Here is an 18875-nt window from a genome sequence, read left to right as displayed (position 1 = left end):
ATTTAATTTAATTTAATTTAATTTAATTTAATTTAATTTTATTTTATTTTATTTTATTTTATTTTATTTTATTTTATTTTATTTTATTTTATTTTACAGATGAGGAGAAAGCATCTCAACTTGCACGTCCCAACACCACATGAGATAAACTACCATTCACATCTCTCTGAAAACATAGTACCCATATTGTGAGTCCCTATAGTAATTTATAGAGATGTTTGAGGGACCGTTCCTTTTAGTCTCCAGCGATTTAAAGAAACCCAAACCTGTAAATATGTGGAGGAGGTTGAGCAGGGCCGGAGCACGGAGCTGTGTGTGTCAGTCGTGTTAATCTAATCGGCTTCATTCGTTGTTGTTTTTCCCCTCTTTAACTGTTAACTGAATTAAATTAATGTAAAGTTCACGCCGCTGCAATAAACATGCCGTCTGCGGTGGAAGCCTCCTCCTCTCTATACTATATGTTTATTCCATGAAGGGCAGGAGAAGGAGAGAAGTGATCGGACTCCTCTGGTGTTTTATCAGCCTGATTATCAGTTAAACAAACAGCGGAGTCTCTTTTTAGAAGACGCTCTGATCGAATTAAGTCGTTAAAAAGTGTCAAAACTTCACACGTTTCATTCTGGGAGCTGTAATCTACAGTCGCGCGCGTGTGTGTGCGCGTCAAATTAGAGGCCATTGACTAAAAAATTCAGTGTTTGCAGAAGAGAGTGTGAATGTGTGCCTTTTCAATTATAGGCTTTGAAAGGAACTTTATTGTGTGTTAAAGTTAATGTTTTAATAGCTCGGGAAGCACAAGTCTAATAATAAATACATCATAATAATAACTGAATAATTGTGTTGGTTAGGGACAGTAAAAAATAAAAAAAAAACCTGATTAAACTTCTTAAAAGTTTAAAGAACACCCTTTGAAACTACCTCTATGTTGGAAACAATATCTGTTTCAGAGACTACAATGTTCTGTTTTATTTGTTATAATTTAATACACGCTATTCTGGTATTTAAAATTTTAATTTAGATGTGAAAATCAAACATTATTCAATTGTTTCTGACTTTCCTCAGCATTTCTCTGAAGAACGTTTTTCCGCTAGTGGGCGCTCTTGTCTTTCGAAAAACCTTGAAGTGCAATAAAGCGCTCTGAGTGGAGAGACCCAACCATGCAGCAGCAGCAGCTCAGTGGCTCATACAGCCTGTCTCTCTGTGTGTGTGTGTGTGTGTGTGTGTGTGTGTGTGTGTGTGTGTGTGTGTGAGTGAGCCTGATGGGAGCAAATGTTTGCTCGTTGTTTTCATTATGGGGGATATCCACACAAACTATAAACACGCGAGAATTGCGCGTTATTCGTTGTTTGAGGAACTACAAAAATAAAAACACGATTAATTTACACGGATGGTGTGGTCAGTTCTCATCTTTTAGAGATCAATTTAATTGTAGTGGAATTCACCTTTATTATCATTCAATGCACCCTGTATTATTGGACTAATTCGATATAATAATAATATCATGTCGCCTATATTACACTTTTTATTACACTTGTTATAATTAGACAAAAAATACATTTAGTCAGGTTCAAGTCTCATTCAACTGTAATAATGTGTGCCCGTTTCTGTTCACCACTCTAGTCCCAGTACAGAACCAGTTGCCCTGCTGCCTTTGATTGACAGCAGAGCTCCTACTGACTTCCCCTGCCGTAGGGACCAATCAGCGGCGTTGGTGGGCGGGGCCTGCTCCACCAAATATTCCCAGTCAGTCGCGCTCCCTTGCAGTTACTTTCCATCCAGGTTTCGGAGCAGCCAGTGCTGAGTGAGGCACCATCCATCCATCCCTATCTATCTATACGTCGTCTGCAGCCGTTTCGGGAGCGGATCTTGCAGGATTTGAGCCGCAGCACTTTGTTGGGGACCTCAACCTTCAGTATGACAACTTCCATTCCAGCTCCTTTTCATTTCTTTCATTCTCATATTTGATCTTTTTTTTTTCCATTTTTGAAACCATCCGACCTCATTGTTTCTCATTGTTTTTCTGCTGCTGTCACCCACAGTTTGTTGCTCACCACCACCTCCACCACCAAGCAGCAGCACCACCAGCACCATCTGAAGGGATCTCTCTCCATTCCACCACCAGCCATCGCTGTGCGTTTTCTCTTCTTCTCCTGCTGCTGCTCTGGATTTGTGCCGTGCATTGCTGGACTATAACGCAGGGGGATTTATATTTCTATTGATTTCCATCTGCCCGCCCGGCCCACAGCGGACACCACCACTTGTTCTTCTCTGTGAGGGATGTATTATAACAGGGGGAGAATATAAAACCCACTGTCTGCTGAATGAACTACAGCCGTGCGCCTTTTGGTGTGTTTTTGGAGCAGGTCTCTCTCATCTGGAGATGCTCTAGTATCTGGGTGTTTGTGGTCCGTGCGCATCCATCCCTATATATACTGGATCGGGATATATAAGGGTGAAGAAATTGCCTCGGTCAGCCTTTTTTTCTGGAGCGCTTGTCCTCTGATTTATTTATATATTTTTTATTTTCTGGACATATTTGGTTGTATTTTTTGAGAAGGATTGTGCTCTACCCCTGCACTCCGGAGGCGCGCAAAGAAAGGCTCACCATGGGGGACTCGATGTGGAGATATTATTTCGGAGTTTTGTTTATTGCCTTCAAAGTGGACTTGTGCCGGGCGCTCATCCTGGAGTCCATCTACTGGAACACAACAAATACCAAGTAAGTGGAGCTTCACAAGCCGCGCAGATTACCGGCCCCCTCTCTAGAGCCGTGTAGACGCTCTTCTCTCCGTGGGGCGACGGTCTCATGACCAGACTCCCGTTGAAAAATCTGTGAATTTAACGTCAGCGCGCTCGCCGTCCATGAATTATGCTATGTGCGTAAAATAACACCAGTTTACATTAGGTATTTTTTCCAACTCTTCAGTTCGGCATATACACTGAGTGGAACAAAGAGCTCTCAGAGTAGCGTGATGTCAAATTTTGAATTTACATTCTCCTGTTATTCCTCACGGGTTTTTCTCCACGACAACACGCCGTGGCGATGTTGTTGGAATCGCAGTCTCGAAAGTGAGATTTTGTCATAAATAAAAACAGCTCATAGTTGGTCATCAGACTCCCAGAGAACATACTACGATCTGTAAAAAATCCCAAATGGATATCCACCCTCTCTGCAGCTTCATATATTTGAGCTGAGTTTGGGTTTTATTATACTGAGAAGCATCGGGGTTATTATAACCACGAGGATAATACGCACAAAAAAATTATAATAAAGCCATCACCCAAAACACCTGTCAGCATAAAGGAGGACTGGATTTAGCTCTCTGCTCGTTGCTTTACTGCTCAACAAGCTAGATTTACTGGTTGTGTCTGGTCGCCGTTGGGGAATATTACGCGCAGCGGACGCAATGATCGAGGCCCGCTCGGCCGTGCGTTATGGTGCCACAGTATACCCGCCAGTAGAGTTTGTGTGATTCATCTATTATTTGTTGTTTTATTAGCACATTTCCTCAGGAGTTATTCAGCTTATGTGACTCATTTCTGGTTCTTCGAACTAAAAAAAATAATTTCGAAGGTAACTTTTACGCACCTCTTCCTATAATAACTTGTGCGTATTCTAATTCCTATCTGACTGGAAACAGGTCCGAATCAATTCAAAAACAGCAGACCTTTGAAGCTCTATTGAGCTCATTAGCAGGCCCGTTTTATTCCCTCCCAGTTGTGTTTTCACGGGATCAAATATTGGATGTTATTTTTAGCCTCCGTAATGAAGATAATATTAATGAATCCTTGTTGTTCCCCTAAAAAAACACGCCGAGGCGGAGGAGGCTTCACGGTGGAGAGCTGCTGGGACGCTGCTCCGCTCCTCCTCCACCGGGCCTCTGATGCCTCTGTTGAGGCTCTGCTGCGGGTTTACAGCACGTTTGGTTGGAAATTATGAAATAATAAAGAATCGAGCAATGAGCTTAAAAATCTTTAGGGGGCGGATTATGCTGGAAATATGGTTTGATGAGACGACAACTTTTACCAGACCGTCGTGCGCCTCCAGCCCTCATGCATGCTCTCAAACCAGCAGCACAGCCGCGTCCTGCTCCTCTCAGGAGCCTGGATGGAACCGCGGCACAGCGGCAGAGCTCAGTGCGTTTGGATCTACAATTTCAGGCCGTCCCAAAACCATATACTTATGTGTATGTTTTTAAAAAATAGTTCATTATGACCACTATGATTGTTAAGAAATATGATGAGGGGCCCCAGAACACCTATTTGTCGCTCACATCCACCAAATCTAAAATAATCTAGTCCCTCCATCTGCCTCCTAAATATTCATACAGGCCAAGAAAGGCGGTTAAAGTCTTTTCTGCAGATAAAAAGGTGTCTTTTCCTCCTCCTCCTCTCCACCCTGGTCTCAGTGGTCTCAGCCCGGTGGGGGGTGCGTCTCTTTGTGGCCGTTTGGTCACGGCCGAACTCCAACTCGTTCAATAATTCAGCTTTTGGGCTCCAGTGCAGACAGAAAGACCCTCTAGACCCCCTCTGGTCTCCTCTCTTGGCTTCCCCCTCACTCTAATACACGCAATGGAGACGCCATGACGCTCCTACAGGTGTCTATTGATAAGTGCCCGGACGTGGACGTTATAACCTCGGGCCTTGTGTGTGTGTGTGTCTCTCTTGTGCCCGTGTATATTCCAGTGGATGTGGATGTGGAGAGAGAGGATTTGCTGCTGCTCTGGTGTTCTATATGCAGCACTGCTCGGCCTTTCTAGCCTCTTTGACTGCCACGGCCATCTGTGCGTCCCAACGCGCCTGAATCACACTGTGCGCGCAATGACGCACTCATTTATACTTGTACCTCATTTTAAGACAGAGGGCGCAGAGAACACGAGGTTTTATAAAGGTTATTATGGGTTGAGGTTGCCCTTTGCACACCTATATTCCAACCCCATGACACCGTGCTGCTGCTGTGTGTGTGTGATATAAAGTGAGTTATATAGTGCCATTTGATGACCATTTGGCTTTATTATAGAGAGATGGTGAGGATAAAACACCCCCACCCTGACATGGTTTTTAGCAGCAAACACTTGCATGAATCTGAGGGTGTGGAGAGATTTTTTTTAGTGTGATGCCAACACTGCTCAGGATATTTCAATATCATGCTATGTATAGACTTCACTTTGCTTCCTGGCAAAAGCCTTTCTTTCTTTCTTTCTTTTCTATATAGGGATCACCCTCAACAAGTCATTTTTGTGCCTTCCTCACAGAGCCAGAACATGAAACCTGCTCCATCTTTGGAGCTGCTTCTTGCAAATTAGTCTGTCATTTCACTTGGCGCCTCACTTTTGATTTTTAAAAAGCAGGGGACAGAACAAAAAAACAAAAAAAAGAAAAGAAGGAGAATGTGTCCTGCCCTCAGAGCAAGTATAGGCCTCGAGGCTGGCCACAAATGCAGCAACGGGCATTCCGTGGAATTAGTGTGTGCATGTGCGTATTCTTTGCGTTGTGTCTGGGTGAAGAGTTCAGAGGTAAAAGGCCACAGAGTGATATCACTGTATGGCCTGCTCACCTCTGGCTTTTTTCAGGTTAACACCACCTTTGTGCGTCGCCATCCCTCTTTTTTCGGAGCCGAGCCAGAACAATAACTAGTTCAAGTTCTCTGAAATGAACTCTTTCATTTAAACTGAACACATTTAGACTTTCTTATTGATTCTCCTTATTACTCCTTATTACCAAAGGAGGAGATGTTGATGAGGAAGAGCAGACGAGTTCAAGTTTAAGATCATTTACCTCACAGCTAATGTCTGATGAATGTGTATTATCTCCCTTTTTCACAGCTCGTTTGAAAGTCCTCATGCCCAGTGTGTGTCAGTTATTCCTCCTCGGTAACAGAGCACCCCGAAGCGTGAATATCTTTATGCAGCAGGTCAGCAATATGCTCAACAGCCCGAGTTGTCCCTGCCTCTGCGTCTCTCTTTTTAGTTTGTTAGTCCTCCTCTTTGACTATTCAAGGAAGGATGAATGTTAGAAATGTGAAGGCTGCGGGCCAGTCTAATGCCTTTGTGTGTGTAGGCCGGGGGAGAGGATAAAGAAACAGCCAGCCTCTCTCTCTCTCTCTCTCTCTCTCTCTCTCTCTGTGTACTAAGTGTGTGTGCATCTAAAAAAAAAAAAAAAATCCCTCCACAGGGCCCACGGCTGTGTCGATTAAACCTCATTGTTGTTTGCGCTTTACTACTTTACTGCCCTTATGCATGAACCTACTGAGAAAAAAAAAAACTAGAGAATGACCCCACCACCTCCTCCCCCTCCCAACAATCTCCCCAACACACACACACACACACACACATAGACACATCACACCTCCTTCTTCTGGTAATCCATTTTGTAGTTGGGAGGGAGAAACAAAAGAGAGGCCTGCTTTACATGGTTTATGTAAAAGGAGCGCTCCCTCTCCTCCACTGCAGTTCATTAAGAGATTACATAGAAGCCCAAAGGCCCTTTGTGACCGGGCAGCGACGGGGGCACCTCCGTGGGTCCTTTTGTGAATGTAGGGGGTTAGAGAGAGAGAGGGCGAAGGGGTGGGGGGAGGTGGGTCATAGAGATGCAGGTCCATCATGAATGACTGACGAGGCCTTGTGCTGAATGTCTTAGCCGAGACCTCCCTCATCCTCCCCGACTATCCCTCCTTCCATATCCCCCGCCGTGCCTCTAATTTAGCCTTTTCCTCGTCTTCCCCGAGCTGAGAGACAGAGAGAGAGAGGAAGATCAGTTGCTTTAATTTAGCTACATCGATCAGCAGAGAGAGGGTGAGGGGGGAAAATGGAAGGAAATGAAATGTTGGACACAGAGTTCACAGTGCCGGGGTTACAGAGGGCGACGTAGCTTTTTTAATGATTACCGCCAAGAGAGAAAAAGTTGATGATTAAGATTGTGTAATAAAAGAACAGGGAGAGAGTTGAGAGAGAAGTGAAACAGAGAGGGAGAGCAGATAGCGTCGGGGGCCCCTTGGGGCGTGGAGGGTAATTACGTCTAGGCCCGCTCAGAACCCATAGGCCCTGGATTACTGGATGAAAGGGAGCAGACAGAACCAGAGAGAGAAGGACGAGGGGGTGGTGGGGGGGGGGGGGGGGGGGGGGGGGACAGACAGGGCGACAGGCGGCGTAAAGACCTCTGTCCTCTCGGCCGACAGAGGGCGAAAGCCGGGGCGTTGCGAAGAATGGCGGCTGGATTAACCCCTCACTTCGCCCCGGCTTGGCCCCCCCCCTCCCCTTTTGTCTGCCCTGCCTTAATGAATCCTTTGCGTTGCAGCTGCAGATTCGGAGTCAAACAGTTGCTCTTGATCTGCGGTAAATATTCAGCCTCCCCTCGTCGCACTTTGTTTTCTCATAACTTCGGGGCCACGGGAAGAGAACGGAGGGGAGATTGGGACTGCAGGGATTACACCGGGGCTCTGTTTTGTGACACACACAAATCCAGTGGTTTAAATAGAAAGTCTGAAAGAGAGACGAGGGGGGTGGGACTGAAGGGGGTTATTATATGGAGATGTGCAGTGACAGGAGGACACAGGGAAACACAGAGAGAGAAGGCAGAAGAGACCAACAGACGAGAGATCTTACTTTTTTTATTCTGTTTTTGTTACTGGCGACAGATGCAGTGGTCATAACCTCAGGAAGTAGGCCTGCAGTCCTCCTCCTCTTTTCCTTTTGCCCCCAACACTTCCTCCGTGCTCCACAAACCCCTCCACACACACACACACTAAAAAAGACACCAAACTTAAAGGTGGTTAGAAGAGAAAAACAGATGTCACATGGTAAATACACTTTCAAGTCTCCAGGACTCACCCACAGTATCAGCCGGGGTTTTGTCACGTACGTGGAAAGAGACACAAGCACCCTCCTCAACACTCAAATTCACAGCTCCATATTTCACAAAAGATAATTTCATGCGTAAATCATGTTCCACAGCCGTCACAAAGGCAGCCATGGACGTCCACTAAAGAGCACAATCGCAGGCACACAAGTCATTCCTTTAAACCCTTTTTTTTTTCCAAGAAGGGCTTTTTGTTAGAAGAAAATTGCAGCTGTCTGATTTTTTTTGCCGTTTCATTATAAAAACCCTCAGGATTATTAAAAGCTCCTTTATTTCTAACTGTGACAGAGACGTGGGGATTGTGAGGAGAGAGTTCAGGCACCTGTGGCTGTTCTCACCTTCCCACCAAACAGGCCTGACGGAGCGGTTGGTTAGAGATGAGAGGAACGACAGTTTGTCGTTAGGGGAAGTGGAGGAGGGATAGATAGATAGAGGGAGAAGGAGGAGGAGGAGGAGGAGGAAGAGTGCTGCTGTATACGTCTCCCTGTTTGCTTTCTGTCCGTCTTTTTCTCCCTCCTGTGATTATACAGTATATTCTGCAGGAGTACACTGTTGTACCCTCGTTGTTCGGAAGGACAAAATAAGCATGACGTGACAGAAAACTGAGTCAGTGATTTGCATTATTTTTTTAATCTATTGATAATTTTTTTCAAGTAACTGATTAATTATTGAGCCCATAAAATAGTTAAAAATGCCCATTCGACATTCACACAGCCTAAAGTGACGTCTTCAAATGTCTTGATTTGTCCGCAGATTTTACAATAATTATTATATAAAACAGACTAAAGCAGCAAATCCTCACAATAGGAACCTCAACAATTAATCGTTTATAAAAAATCGACCTGGTCAACTAATCGATTTATCGACTACAGTGCTACTAACATGAAGTTTTCTTACTCTAAAATATTATAATAATCCGTCAACATATTCACATTGTTTTCTTTTAAACTAGAAAGAACCAGCTGTTGCTACTTTGTTTTGTGTTTCTCTTTACAGACACAAGTCATTACATAGAAAAGCTTCAGTTACTAATATTAGTCCGGTCCAGTGTACTCAGCAGATATTTCACTTTTAGAGATCTCTCAAGCAGAACGACTGTTTTTGTTTGATTGTGATGAATGAGTTGATGGCACAAGAGGCTGTGAGAGCGGTGACACATCATCATGTTGTGTAAGCGTTCAGTTTTATTCTCTGCTGTATTAATATTATTTATTAAAATGACCACAGTGACCAAAAGGAAAGAGTTACTCTATCTAATATGTGTATTACATTTTCATATTTATGTCACTTTTTCAAGTTCTTCACACTGCTAGCATCCTGAACAGTGGCCGTTAAAGGGTTAACTGTATTTTTATAAGGCGACTAACTATAAACATGACTACAAGTAAAATGAATGTCTCTCCAATTGTTACCTTTGTGATTTAATAGCCTTTTAATGCGTTTCATCTCCAGACTAGAGCTCCAGACCTCTGGGCTTTGTGGTTCAGGATATATTTATGGTGGTGAGGGGGGAGAGGGGGGGGTCTTACTAAAGAAGGGCCTTTAAGGGGGACAGGAGGGGTGAAGGGTGAAGTGTGCCTTAAAGAAGGGTTGGGGGTTGGGGGTCAAATGCATTTACAATCATGAGATGGCGGGGCATTATTTGTTTCCCTCCCTCCCTCCCTTTATTCATCCAGCTCTCTCTGCAGTAGCTGCAGCAAGGCTCAGGCCCGGCCCGTCTATGTGTGTGTGTGTGTGTGACCCGCTGTACCTGGTGTTCGGTTCTAATGTCTGCCGTTGGGCCAGGTGTCTGGTATCTGACACACACATTCACCCATCGCAACACGCAGCGATGGGCAGGGGGAGACAGAGCTGGGAGGGAGGGAGAAAGGGAGGGAGGAGCAGAACTAATGAATGAGTGTCCAACTTGACAATCTCCCCGTCTCCATCTCTTCCCTTCCTTTTGTGTTTTCTCTCCGAGACAATCCAGAATAGCTCATATTTGCCCTCAATCAGCCTCTTGGCAGCGTCTCTTTAAAGCCACAGTCAAACACTTTTGCTCTTCTTTGTCAGCATTTATTGAATGCCTTTCATTATACGGCACTTTGCTGTAAATCAGCTGGCTGAAATACAAGAGTGTAATGGAGAGGATGGTGTGTGTGTTATTAGGCTCGTCGTGTCTGCCCCTGGCTAAGGCAGATCTCTATTTTGAATTGTAAAAAGCAGTGAAAGAGCAGGATACAGCCATTGTGGTGCCATGTCTCATATTCATATGTTTGGATGTGAGAGGAACGGTGACAGAAAGAGAGGAGGACGTTTCCTTTAGCTATTGAATGTGTGTGTGTGTGTGTGTGTGTGTGTGTGTTTGTGTGTGTGTGTAGGTTTAGTCATGTTTGATCTCGCCCAATTCCTGCAGAGATAGCATTCAATGCTAGCAGAGCAGGAGCTCCGACACCCTGTTTGATAGTATTGTCAGAAGGGTGTTGGTGAAATTTGTCATCAGAAAAGATCAGAAATGATTCACCTGATCACCGTGTGTGCATGTGTGTACAGTAGGTGTGGGCCTGTGCCTGTGTGTGTGTGTGTGTGTGTGTGTGTGTGTGTGGGTTGTGACAGTGACATTTATAGGTTTTCTGCTTTAGGGAGTTACAAATATTTCTTTATGAAAAACAAAACCAGTATTCAGCGCAGCGTAACCACCCTTAAAATCCCAAACGTTGTTTGTGTACAGGTAAACAAGGTATGGATTTGTGTATTTTTAACGTTACACAGAGCACTGTTTCCCCTCGTGGCTTCAGCCTTCATGCTAATCCAAGCTAAACCTAGTCCTGACTTTAGCTTTAAAGGCACGGGAGAACCAGGACCAGGACTGAGCGGGGCGGGGTGAGGCGGACTGTAAGCCAGGGTCGGCGCCACAGTATTAGGGGCATTTTTTCACCTCATATAGACTTTATTAAGTGTATATTTAACATTATCATGTTTCATGAAAGAAGTAAATTGACAGAGAGGCGTATACATACTGCCACTTTATGCGCACAGGCTCGCACGGACGCATACACATGCTGTTATGTCCACAAAATCAGGTTATAAACTAACACCGTGTCCTAACTGGATGAGAGCGTCCGACTGTCGCGCCGCATCGCACATTGGACGCTCTCTGTCCGCAGTGAATCTGTTAAATCGGCACTTCTGTTACGTCATGTACACAAACCACGTACATATCAGCTGTGAGCACCATATCAGACTGGAGCTGGAGACGTAACCAATCTAAAGATGGGTTAGTTGTTATCTTCCTACGTTTGTAGCCTACTTTTTAAACAGAAAACACATATTGTGATATTTACTGGAAATAACACAAGATATAGCCAAGAGCAAGTAGGTTGTTATTTATCGATCTTTTCCAGCCAGCTGCCACCTTATTATGGTATTTGTAGTGAAATGAGGAGGTTATGGAGGCTACAGATAACTCCTCAGGCACGCCCTGCGTCTTGCTCGTGCCAGAGTCAAAATGTGCACACACACGGGTGCCGAGATAAACAGGCAGTTAAACAACACATTAATCTAACAGTCTGACTGATTACTTCATAACAACAATTTAAGTTAATGAAGACTAAATGTGGATGTTTCACTCACCAGTTGTAGTCCCTGCTCAGCCTGCTGTATAACGTAACATTAGTCCATTGTTTTATTCCACGTAGTGACGGGGTCTCATAGTTGTCTCTGTGTGTTCGTGTTTTATTTGAACCATTAGTGAGGTGGCTGTTATATTTGTTGACAGGTAGCTCGTAATAAAGTTTCACTAGTGAACGCTACGCATATAACTGTGAGCGTCAATGCCTGTGCTAAAAAGTGTCAGTAATCAAGTTCATATTTTCATTTACATCCAGGACAACTGACCCGGTTTTCTCGGCTCATTTTATCTAAACTAATCAGCCGTTCCTCTCAATGGGAGCGACAGAAAAAATAGGAACAAGGTGTCCGACAGAAGTTCAGACAAAAAGTTGCGCCGCGCTGTGCAGCGCCGTGTTGCTCGCAGCCAGTTAAGACACTCCAATAGAAACCAATGTAATCAAGCCCATCAAGTACATGTCCTAGTTGTTTCCTAAATGCAAAACTATCACTGTTTTGTGCTTTATTTTGCATTGCAGTGTTAAGTCCTTCCATTACTAAACTGTATGACTTCATTTTACTTATAGACTAGCTGTTATTTCAGTTGAGTTTTTTTGTCAGGAGAGAATTCAGCTGAGGGGGCACAGTGACTTTTTTGGACGGGCCTGGACCCCCAAGGTCCGTCTAAAGAGACCCTGGTGCTCTGAAATACTACCGCTTTTGTCCACAGGGACCGCCAAAGTCAACACAAAATGACAGTTCCTGGTAGTAGCTTTAAGCAACCAGACTGGTATCAGAATCCCACATTGGATCCTGACTATAGCTGAGCATGATGGGAGCAGCTGATGAGGACGCGGAGCTGCAGGATCGGGATTTGCTGTTGTGTTGTCGTTATGGAAGTACTGAAGCACTTCTAGATTAACCCCTTTGGCTGAATAATGGCCACCACAAGCTACACTACACACACACACACACGCTAACATGCACATGCACAGACGTTTAAAATAAGTACATGCATGCATGCTTTCACCCCTGTATAAACACACATGCCCACTTGCACGCATGAATGAATGCTTGCAACCATGCACACAGGCTTAATGCACACACCTACAGCTCCACAGTGTTAGTGTAGAAGTGAAGCCCCCCACCCCACGGCTTTTCTAAGGACCTTTCCTCTCTCTCTCTCTCTCTCTCTCTCTCTCTCTCTCTCTCTATGTGTGCTCCACTTCTCCCCCTCACACACACACACACACACAGATGATAAGATGATGCCAGATGGCGCTGCGATGCATACACATACATACCCGTCCTCTCCATCTCTCTCTCTCTCCCTCCCTGTGTCTGTCCGTCACTGGACACACTGTACCACCGCTGAGTGTGTCCCCAGGGGGCAGAAAAAATATTCGCTCGGCCTAGTTAGCCGCTGCGTGTGCACGTGCGGGGCTCGTGCGCGTGTGTATCTGCTCGCGCACGAGGTCACGCCGCAAGCGAAGACGATGATGCATGCTGTTGTAGGAGGAAGGAGAAATAATGTATGTGTCTGTATCCGTACGTTTGAAAGACAAAGAGTGTGTGTGTGTGTGAGACAGAGATAGAGAGAAGAAGAAGAAGAAGAAAAAGGCTTTCTGTGAGAGCCAGCAGCCAGTATGTTTATATATAAAACTGATTATGCGTTGAATCCCCCCCCCCCACACACACACACACTTGCTATTTCATTTAGTGCTCTTTGTTAATTATGAATCGACTGTGCCTTGCCACCCGTCCCCTGTGTGAAGGCTCCCCTGCCGCCCTGCGGTGGCGGTCTTTGTAGTCGGTGTAGAGCAGCGTAGACGCTGGAGCTCAGAGTGTGCTGCTGCTGGAGCTCTCATTGCTTTGGTAATGAGAACATCTTGGGCTCTCCTGTGCTTTCTTTCTTCCAGGAAAAGACGTCAAAGCGTCAAACATTTGCTGGTTCCAGCTTCTTCAAACGCGCTGCCTTTCTCTCATTTATAGAATTATATAAAGGAGACTGAATTTGAGCTGTTTGTCAGACTGAATGAATTCTTAAATAATTCATCTAACGTTTCATTCCCAATAGGGCTGCAACTATCAAATGCTTTTATTATCAATTAATCTGCTGGTTATTTTTTTGTCGATTAATCAGTTTGGTTTTTTAAAATGTCACAATGGTCAAAAGTCCATGGCGATGTCATCAGATGTCCTGTTTTTTAGGGCTTTGTTTTAATGCCGCTAATTAAAACTAAACTAGAACTAGGAAACTAGAAAGAATCCATTAGTAATAACCATGTCATATTAGCTTGTCGTGAAGGAGGTTAAATAACGCTCCAAATTTACGCTACATTTAGGCGAGAAAAAACTGTTATGGTAATTTTCAAAGGGGTCCCTTGACCTCTGACCTCCAGATATGTGAATGTAAATGGGTTCTCTGGGTACCCACGAGTCTCCCCTTTACAGACATGCCCACTTTATGATAATCACATGCAGTTTGGGGCAAGTCATAGTCAAGTCAGCACACTGACACACTGACAGCTGCTGTTGTCTGTTAGGCTGCAGTTTGCCATGTTATGATTTGAGCATATTGTTTTATGCTAAATGCAGTACCTGTGAGGGTTTCTGGACAATATCTGTCATTGTTTTGTATTGTTAACTGATTTCCAATAATAAATATATACATACATTTGTATAAAGCAGCATATTCGCCCACTCCCATGTTGATAAGAGTATTAAATATTTGACAAATCTCCCTTTAAGGTACATTTTTTAACAGATAAAAAATGTGTGATTAATTTGTAATTAAATATTTTAATTGATTGACAGCCCTACTTGTTTTATCTGACCGACTGTCTGAAACCTGGAAAGATATTCATCAGTTTATTATCATATAAAACAAAAGCTGCAACAAATCCTCACAGTGGGTAATGTTTGGTATGATGTGCTTGAAAAATGACAATTACTCGATTATTAAAATATTTTCCAACTAATCCGCTAATAACTTAATTCAATTATCGTTTCAGCTCTACTTCACGGCGGTAAAGACCCACCAGACACACGTGCACAGAACCACAAGTACATATGATCAACACATTAAACCTAAACGGCCCCACTAGACGTTCCCATCATTTGCAGTAGTGAGCAATGCATTGCTGTCTATTTACTTGCGCCGGTGTTCACAATGTTGCCATAAAAAAGCCTCCAGGGCATCCATGGTTAACATTTCAAATTGTATTCAAGCGTGGGGCAAATTGGTTTAGCAGATAAATACGAGGTTTCACCTCACGACTCAAGCTCCAACTGTGAACGTGTGTGTGTGAGAACGCGTGCAATCACAGGAATGCTGCGGGGGCTCTCAGTACTCGGAGACTAAATGGCAACATTATTTTACTTTTGGGAAGAATTTAGGGAAATTCAACTGCACTCCCAGACAAAGCCCTCCAGGCTCTCTCTTGTCTATCTGTGTGCACGTTCCTGTTGTTGTGATTTTTTGCCTCACCAAGCTGGGCTTTTTATTGTTTTTTAATTTTCTGTTTTGTATGCCAACGCTGTTCTGCCATTTTCCCTGGCATCCGTCGCCTTTCTCCTCATTTATCCGGTTCATTATTCTCTCTTTCCATCGCTGAAGAAAAAGCTGTGATTTTATCTTCAGATATGGGGTCACTTTGCACCACATGCACACGCACACACACACAGCCATCACACATTCCATTATCCTTCATCATGTAAAATTAATGGACCCAATCAGTAATTACCTCATCAATAATTAAGCCGACTTCTCTTTTTTTTTTTTTTTGAAAGATATGGAGAGGCTCAATGGCAAACACTCCAATCCACAATGCATAATGAATCATCCGTTTTTCTGCAGCTAACTAATGTCCTCTGTCTCTTGTTTCCCCCCGCCTCCCTCCGTCTCCTTTCAGATTCGTGCCAGGCCAAGGCGTGGTATTGTACCCCCAGATCGGGGATAAGTTGGACATTGTGTGCCCCCGCGTGGACGGGGCGAGCGATACCGTGGAGTATTACAAGGTATACATGGTGCCTAGGGAGCAGCTGGAGAGCTGCACCATCACCAAGGCCGACACGCCGCTGCTCAACTGCGTGAAGCCCGACCAGGACGTCAAGTTCACCCTCAAGTTTCAGGAGTTCAGCCCCAACCTATGGGGCCTGGAGTTCTTCAGGGGGAGAGACTACTACATCATCTGTAAGTACATGTCTCTTCCTGAAGGGGGCGGGGGGGTCAGAAAAACAGCCTTAAAGGGGACATGTCATGCTCATCTTCAGGTTTATACTTGTATTTTGTATTTTCTACTAGAACATGTTTACATGCTTTAATGTTAAAAAAAACTTTATTTTCCTCAGACTGTCTATCTGAATATACCCGTATTCACCCTCTGTCTGAAACGCTCCGTTTTAGTGCATTTCAGCCGAATGGCAACGGAATTGCATTGCTAGGAAAGAGCTTGAGTCCATGTTTACATCCTGTCAGCTGATGTCATTCACATACACTGCAACAGGAAATAAACTGGGACACAGTTAGTATGTTTACGTTTAAATCTGCGAAATGGTCTAAATATTGTAGATTTGTGACATCACAAATGGACAGAAATCCTAACGGCTTGTTTCAAATCCACAAGTTCTGAATACGGGCTGTGTGTATTTCTCCATGGATTGAGCATTTTGATACTTTCACAGTATTTATATAGCACTTAAACCTGCTTTATAATATAAAAGACATGAACATCTCACTTTTTACAATATGGGACCTTCAAACAGTTGGGCAAGGTTGGAGAACCAGCTGTTGGTGACATACCTTGTATTTATGGGTCCAGTTTGTTGTGTGGTTGTGCATTCCACTCATTCTAGCCAATAACTGGTCAAACAGAGGTGGTGGATTACCATGCTGACATTAATTTGGGCTATCATCCTTTCAAGACAGATCAGTCAGTTGCTCGTACTTTGCAATATTGCATTCACTGTTGCTGTGAATGCCAGTTCATACACCTTCCTTAGCTGCTGTTGATGGACATTCTGAGATATATAGGAAATATATATCACAAATATATGTCACAGATTGAGGCTATCCACAGGATGAGTACTATCCTTTTATAATGAGCACATAAGTAAACATTGAGATCCATTTGAAGTCGTGCTAAAAGTCCATTCAAAGGAGTCTGTAGTGTTTCTCCCCATGGGATTAGCTTCTTGTATAAATCAAGCCTCTAGCAAGTTTCAAATGAGAAGATGGGAATCTTGAAGCCCGACCATTCAAAGTTGTGTGTAAATCTCAGCGATGAGTAGTTGTTATGTTTAATGACCTCAGTATCCTTAAACAGCATCTGAAGCCCCCTCATCCCACTCCTTTCTGACGTACGCCTTTACACGCCACACTCTGAACAAGCCTCCTGAACCCTTACAGGTCCTTTAGCTGTGACACCTTTGGTTGGCAGCTCGTATCTACTACAGAACCCCCCCTCCCCTCTAGTCTCATGGTACAGGTGTGGCCGCTCCGCTTTTTGCTGACCGCCCGTGATGCGCTAACGCCATCCTGGGAGGAAGTTCTGATGGGGTTTAGCGACGGCCCCCTGGTTTGAAACATGGGAGGTGGACTGAACCATCTGCGTGGTGCTGATGGGGGGGTGCGCCGCAGATAGGACCATCTGTGAGGCTCTGCCACCGCCATCTGTGAGCTGTCACAGTAGGGGAAGGCCATATTTCTGACTGAGTAGAAGGAAGGGGAAGGGGGAAGAAAGGAGAGTCGAAGAGAGAGGAGGAACGATGAGCAGGAAATACGGCTTCTTGTCCTATTGAGGGAGAAAGAAGTTGAATTTTGCAGGAGAAATCAACTAATTGTAAAGTTCCGTATATATGAATCCCACTTTAAACTGCCTGCGGTAGCCGAGTCCTGTGAATTTCAGTGTTCCTCTCTGAGCTCCACAGTACCCAGAGGTCCTGCGGAGAGATCTGTCAAACAGCTGTTTCAGAAAAACAGGTTCACCGAGACATTATGCTCAATCGCTTCTACTTAAGGTAGTTTAAAACCAAACAGGCAACAGTGGCTGCTCTGTCGCTAATGTGTCATAGCTGCAGGATATTTGCGTGGCGGGGCATGTCTCGCTGTGCTCGAGTATAACTGCTACTTTTGTGGTCTTGCAGGTGAGACGTGTTGTTAGCGGCTTAATTGCTTGACAATGGCTCGTGGGCAAAATGACACTTCATGGGGCTACCTGACTGGTGGGGGGGCTGCACACATAAATACACCTGTGCAAGCATGCACGAGCATCCACACACACACACACACACACACAGAGAAGCCGAACAAACTATTAGATGTGGCTTGTATGTGTGTGTGTGCTCAAAGACTACAAAGGCTTCTGACTGAAGAAGCGCAGACGCGAACCTCCCCCCCTCGCCTCCTCTCGCCTCCCTCCACCCAAACGCTGCAGTTAATTATTGATGAGCCGATGCTGATGTTTACTTACCCTGGTTCTCCCGGTGCTCTGCCTGCGCTCCTGCCTGCTGAACGGGATCACACCGTGGTGGATCAGAATCAGAAGAGAAGACGCGGCTGAGTTCAGTTTGATGTATAAGAACGTGCAGCATAGACCATCAGGTTACATGTCGAGGTACATGGGGTTTGGAGAGACGGGCGGATAGTTACATGCCTGTGACACGTTGTACATGCTGGTAATGCACGCACACACACACGTTCTCCCTCAGGAGGCTGGAGCTGCAGCTTGAGGCAGCTTCTCTGTGCACACACAGCTGTACCGGTACATCACCCATGTGACGACAAACAACAGCGACATCAGTCCTCTTCACTCGATCTTTATATCTAGAATACCTATTTCTGTGCGTGGCTCTCCATCACAGCCTGAGCAGATGAGAATATTCAATTTCCCCGTCGCCTCGCGTTAAAAAACCCTCCTCTTCATCAGCCTGCCGAGTCGACAAGTTGGAACAGAAAGAGCGATGGGAAAGTTCAATTCGGAACTTTATAAAAAGACGGGTTGGAAAAATCCAATTTTGCAGTTCTTGCAAATTCCCTTTTCCACCGACATCTCCACTCCCCCCACCACCCCACCTCTTCCTACCGCCGCCATCCCGCCTCCCTTCACAGCTACCCAAAATGCTAATGTGTAGCCTAAAGAGGGGAGAGAGGGAGCTGTTTCTCCATTGGAGTGTGTCACGTTTTCGCTGTTAATTGCCTCTTCTTGGCTAGCTCTGGCCTCGCAGTTCTGCAGCTTCAACAGCCCACTGCAGTTGCATTGCGGCGCTACGTTGTGTGTACTGTTCCTTTTTTTGTTGTTGAATCGGCCGCTTGGAGAAGCTCCAGCTTTGCATGGGTAAACACCAGGAGTAAAGCACAAACAAACACACACACACACACACACACACAACGAGAGAGACAGAATGAGAGAAATGCGCAGAGGTGTGCGTAG

At 44.8% G+C, this 18875-nt stretch overlaps 1 protein-coding gene across 2 annotated transcripts in view; it reads left to right on the top strand.

The window, feature by feature from the left end:
- The first annotated feature begins 1749 nt into the window (after nucleotides 1-1749).
- The window catches only part of efnb2a (ephrin-B2a), a 31044-nt gene continuing 13918 nt past the window's right edge, over nucleotides 1750-18875 (top strand). The window contains exons 1-3 of one of the 2 annotated variants that reach the window (XM_037789913.1): nucleotides 1750-1909; nucleotides 2037-2716; nucleotides 15357-15637. In XM_037789913.1, the coding sequence (XP_037645841.1) occupies nucleotides 2604-2716; nucleotides 15357-15637 (394 nt within the window). In that variant the 5' untranslated portion in view covers nucleotides 1750-1909; nucleotides 2037-2603. Of the gene's footprint in view, nucleotides 2717-15356; nucleotides 15638-18875 lie in introns of both variants that reach the window. The other variant, XM_037789911.1, reaches the window with a different exon arrangement.

The sequence above is a fragment of the Sebastes umbrosus genome, chromosome 13, assembly GCF_015220745.1.
Source record: "Sebastes umbrosus isolate fSebUmb1 chromosome 13, fSebUmb1.pri, whole genome shotgun sequence".
Taxonomy (NCBI): Eukaryota; Metazoa; Chordata; class Actinopteri; order Perciformes; family Sebastidae; genus Sebastes; species Sebastes umbrosus.
This window is presented reverse-complemented; position numbering and strand designations above follow the sequence as displayed.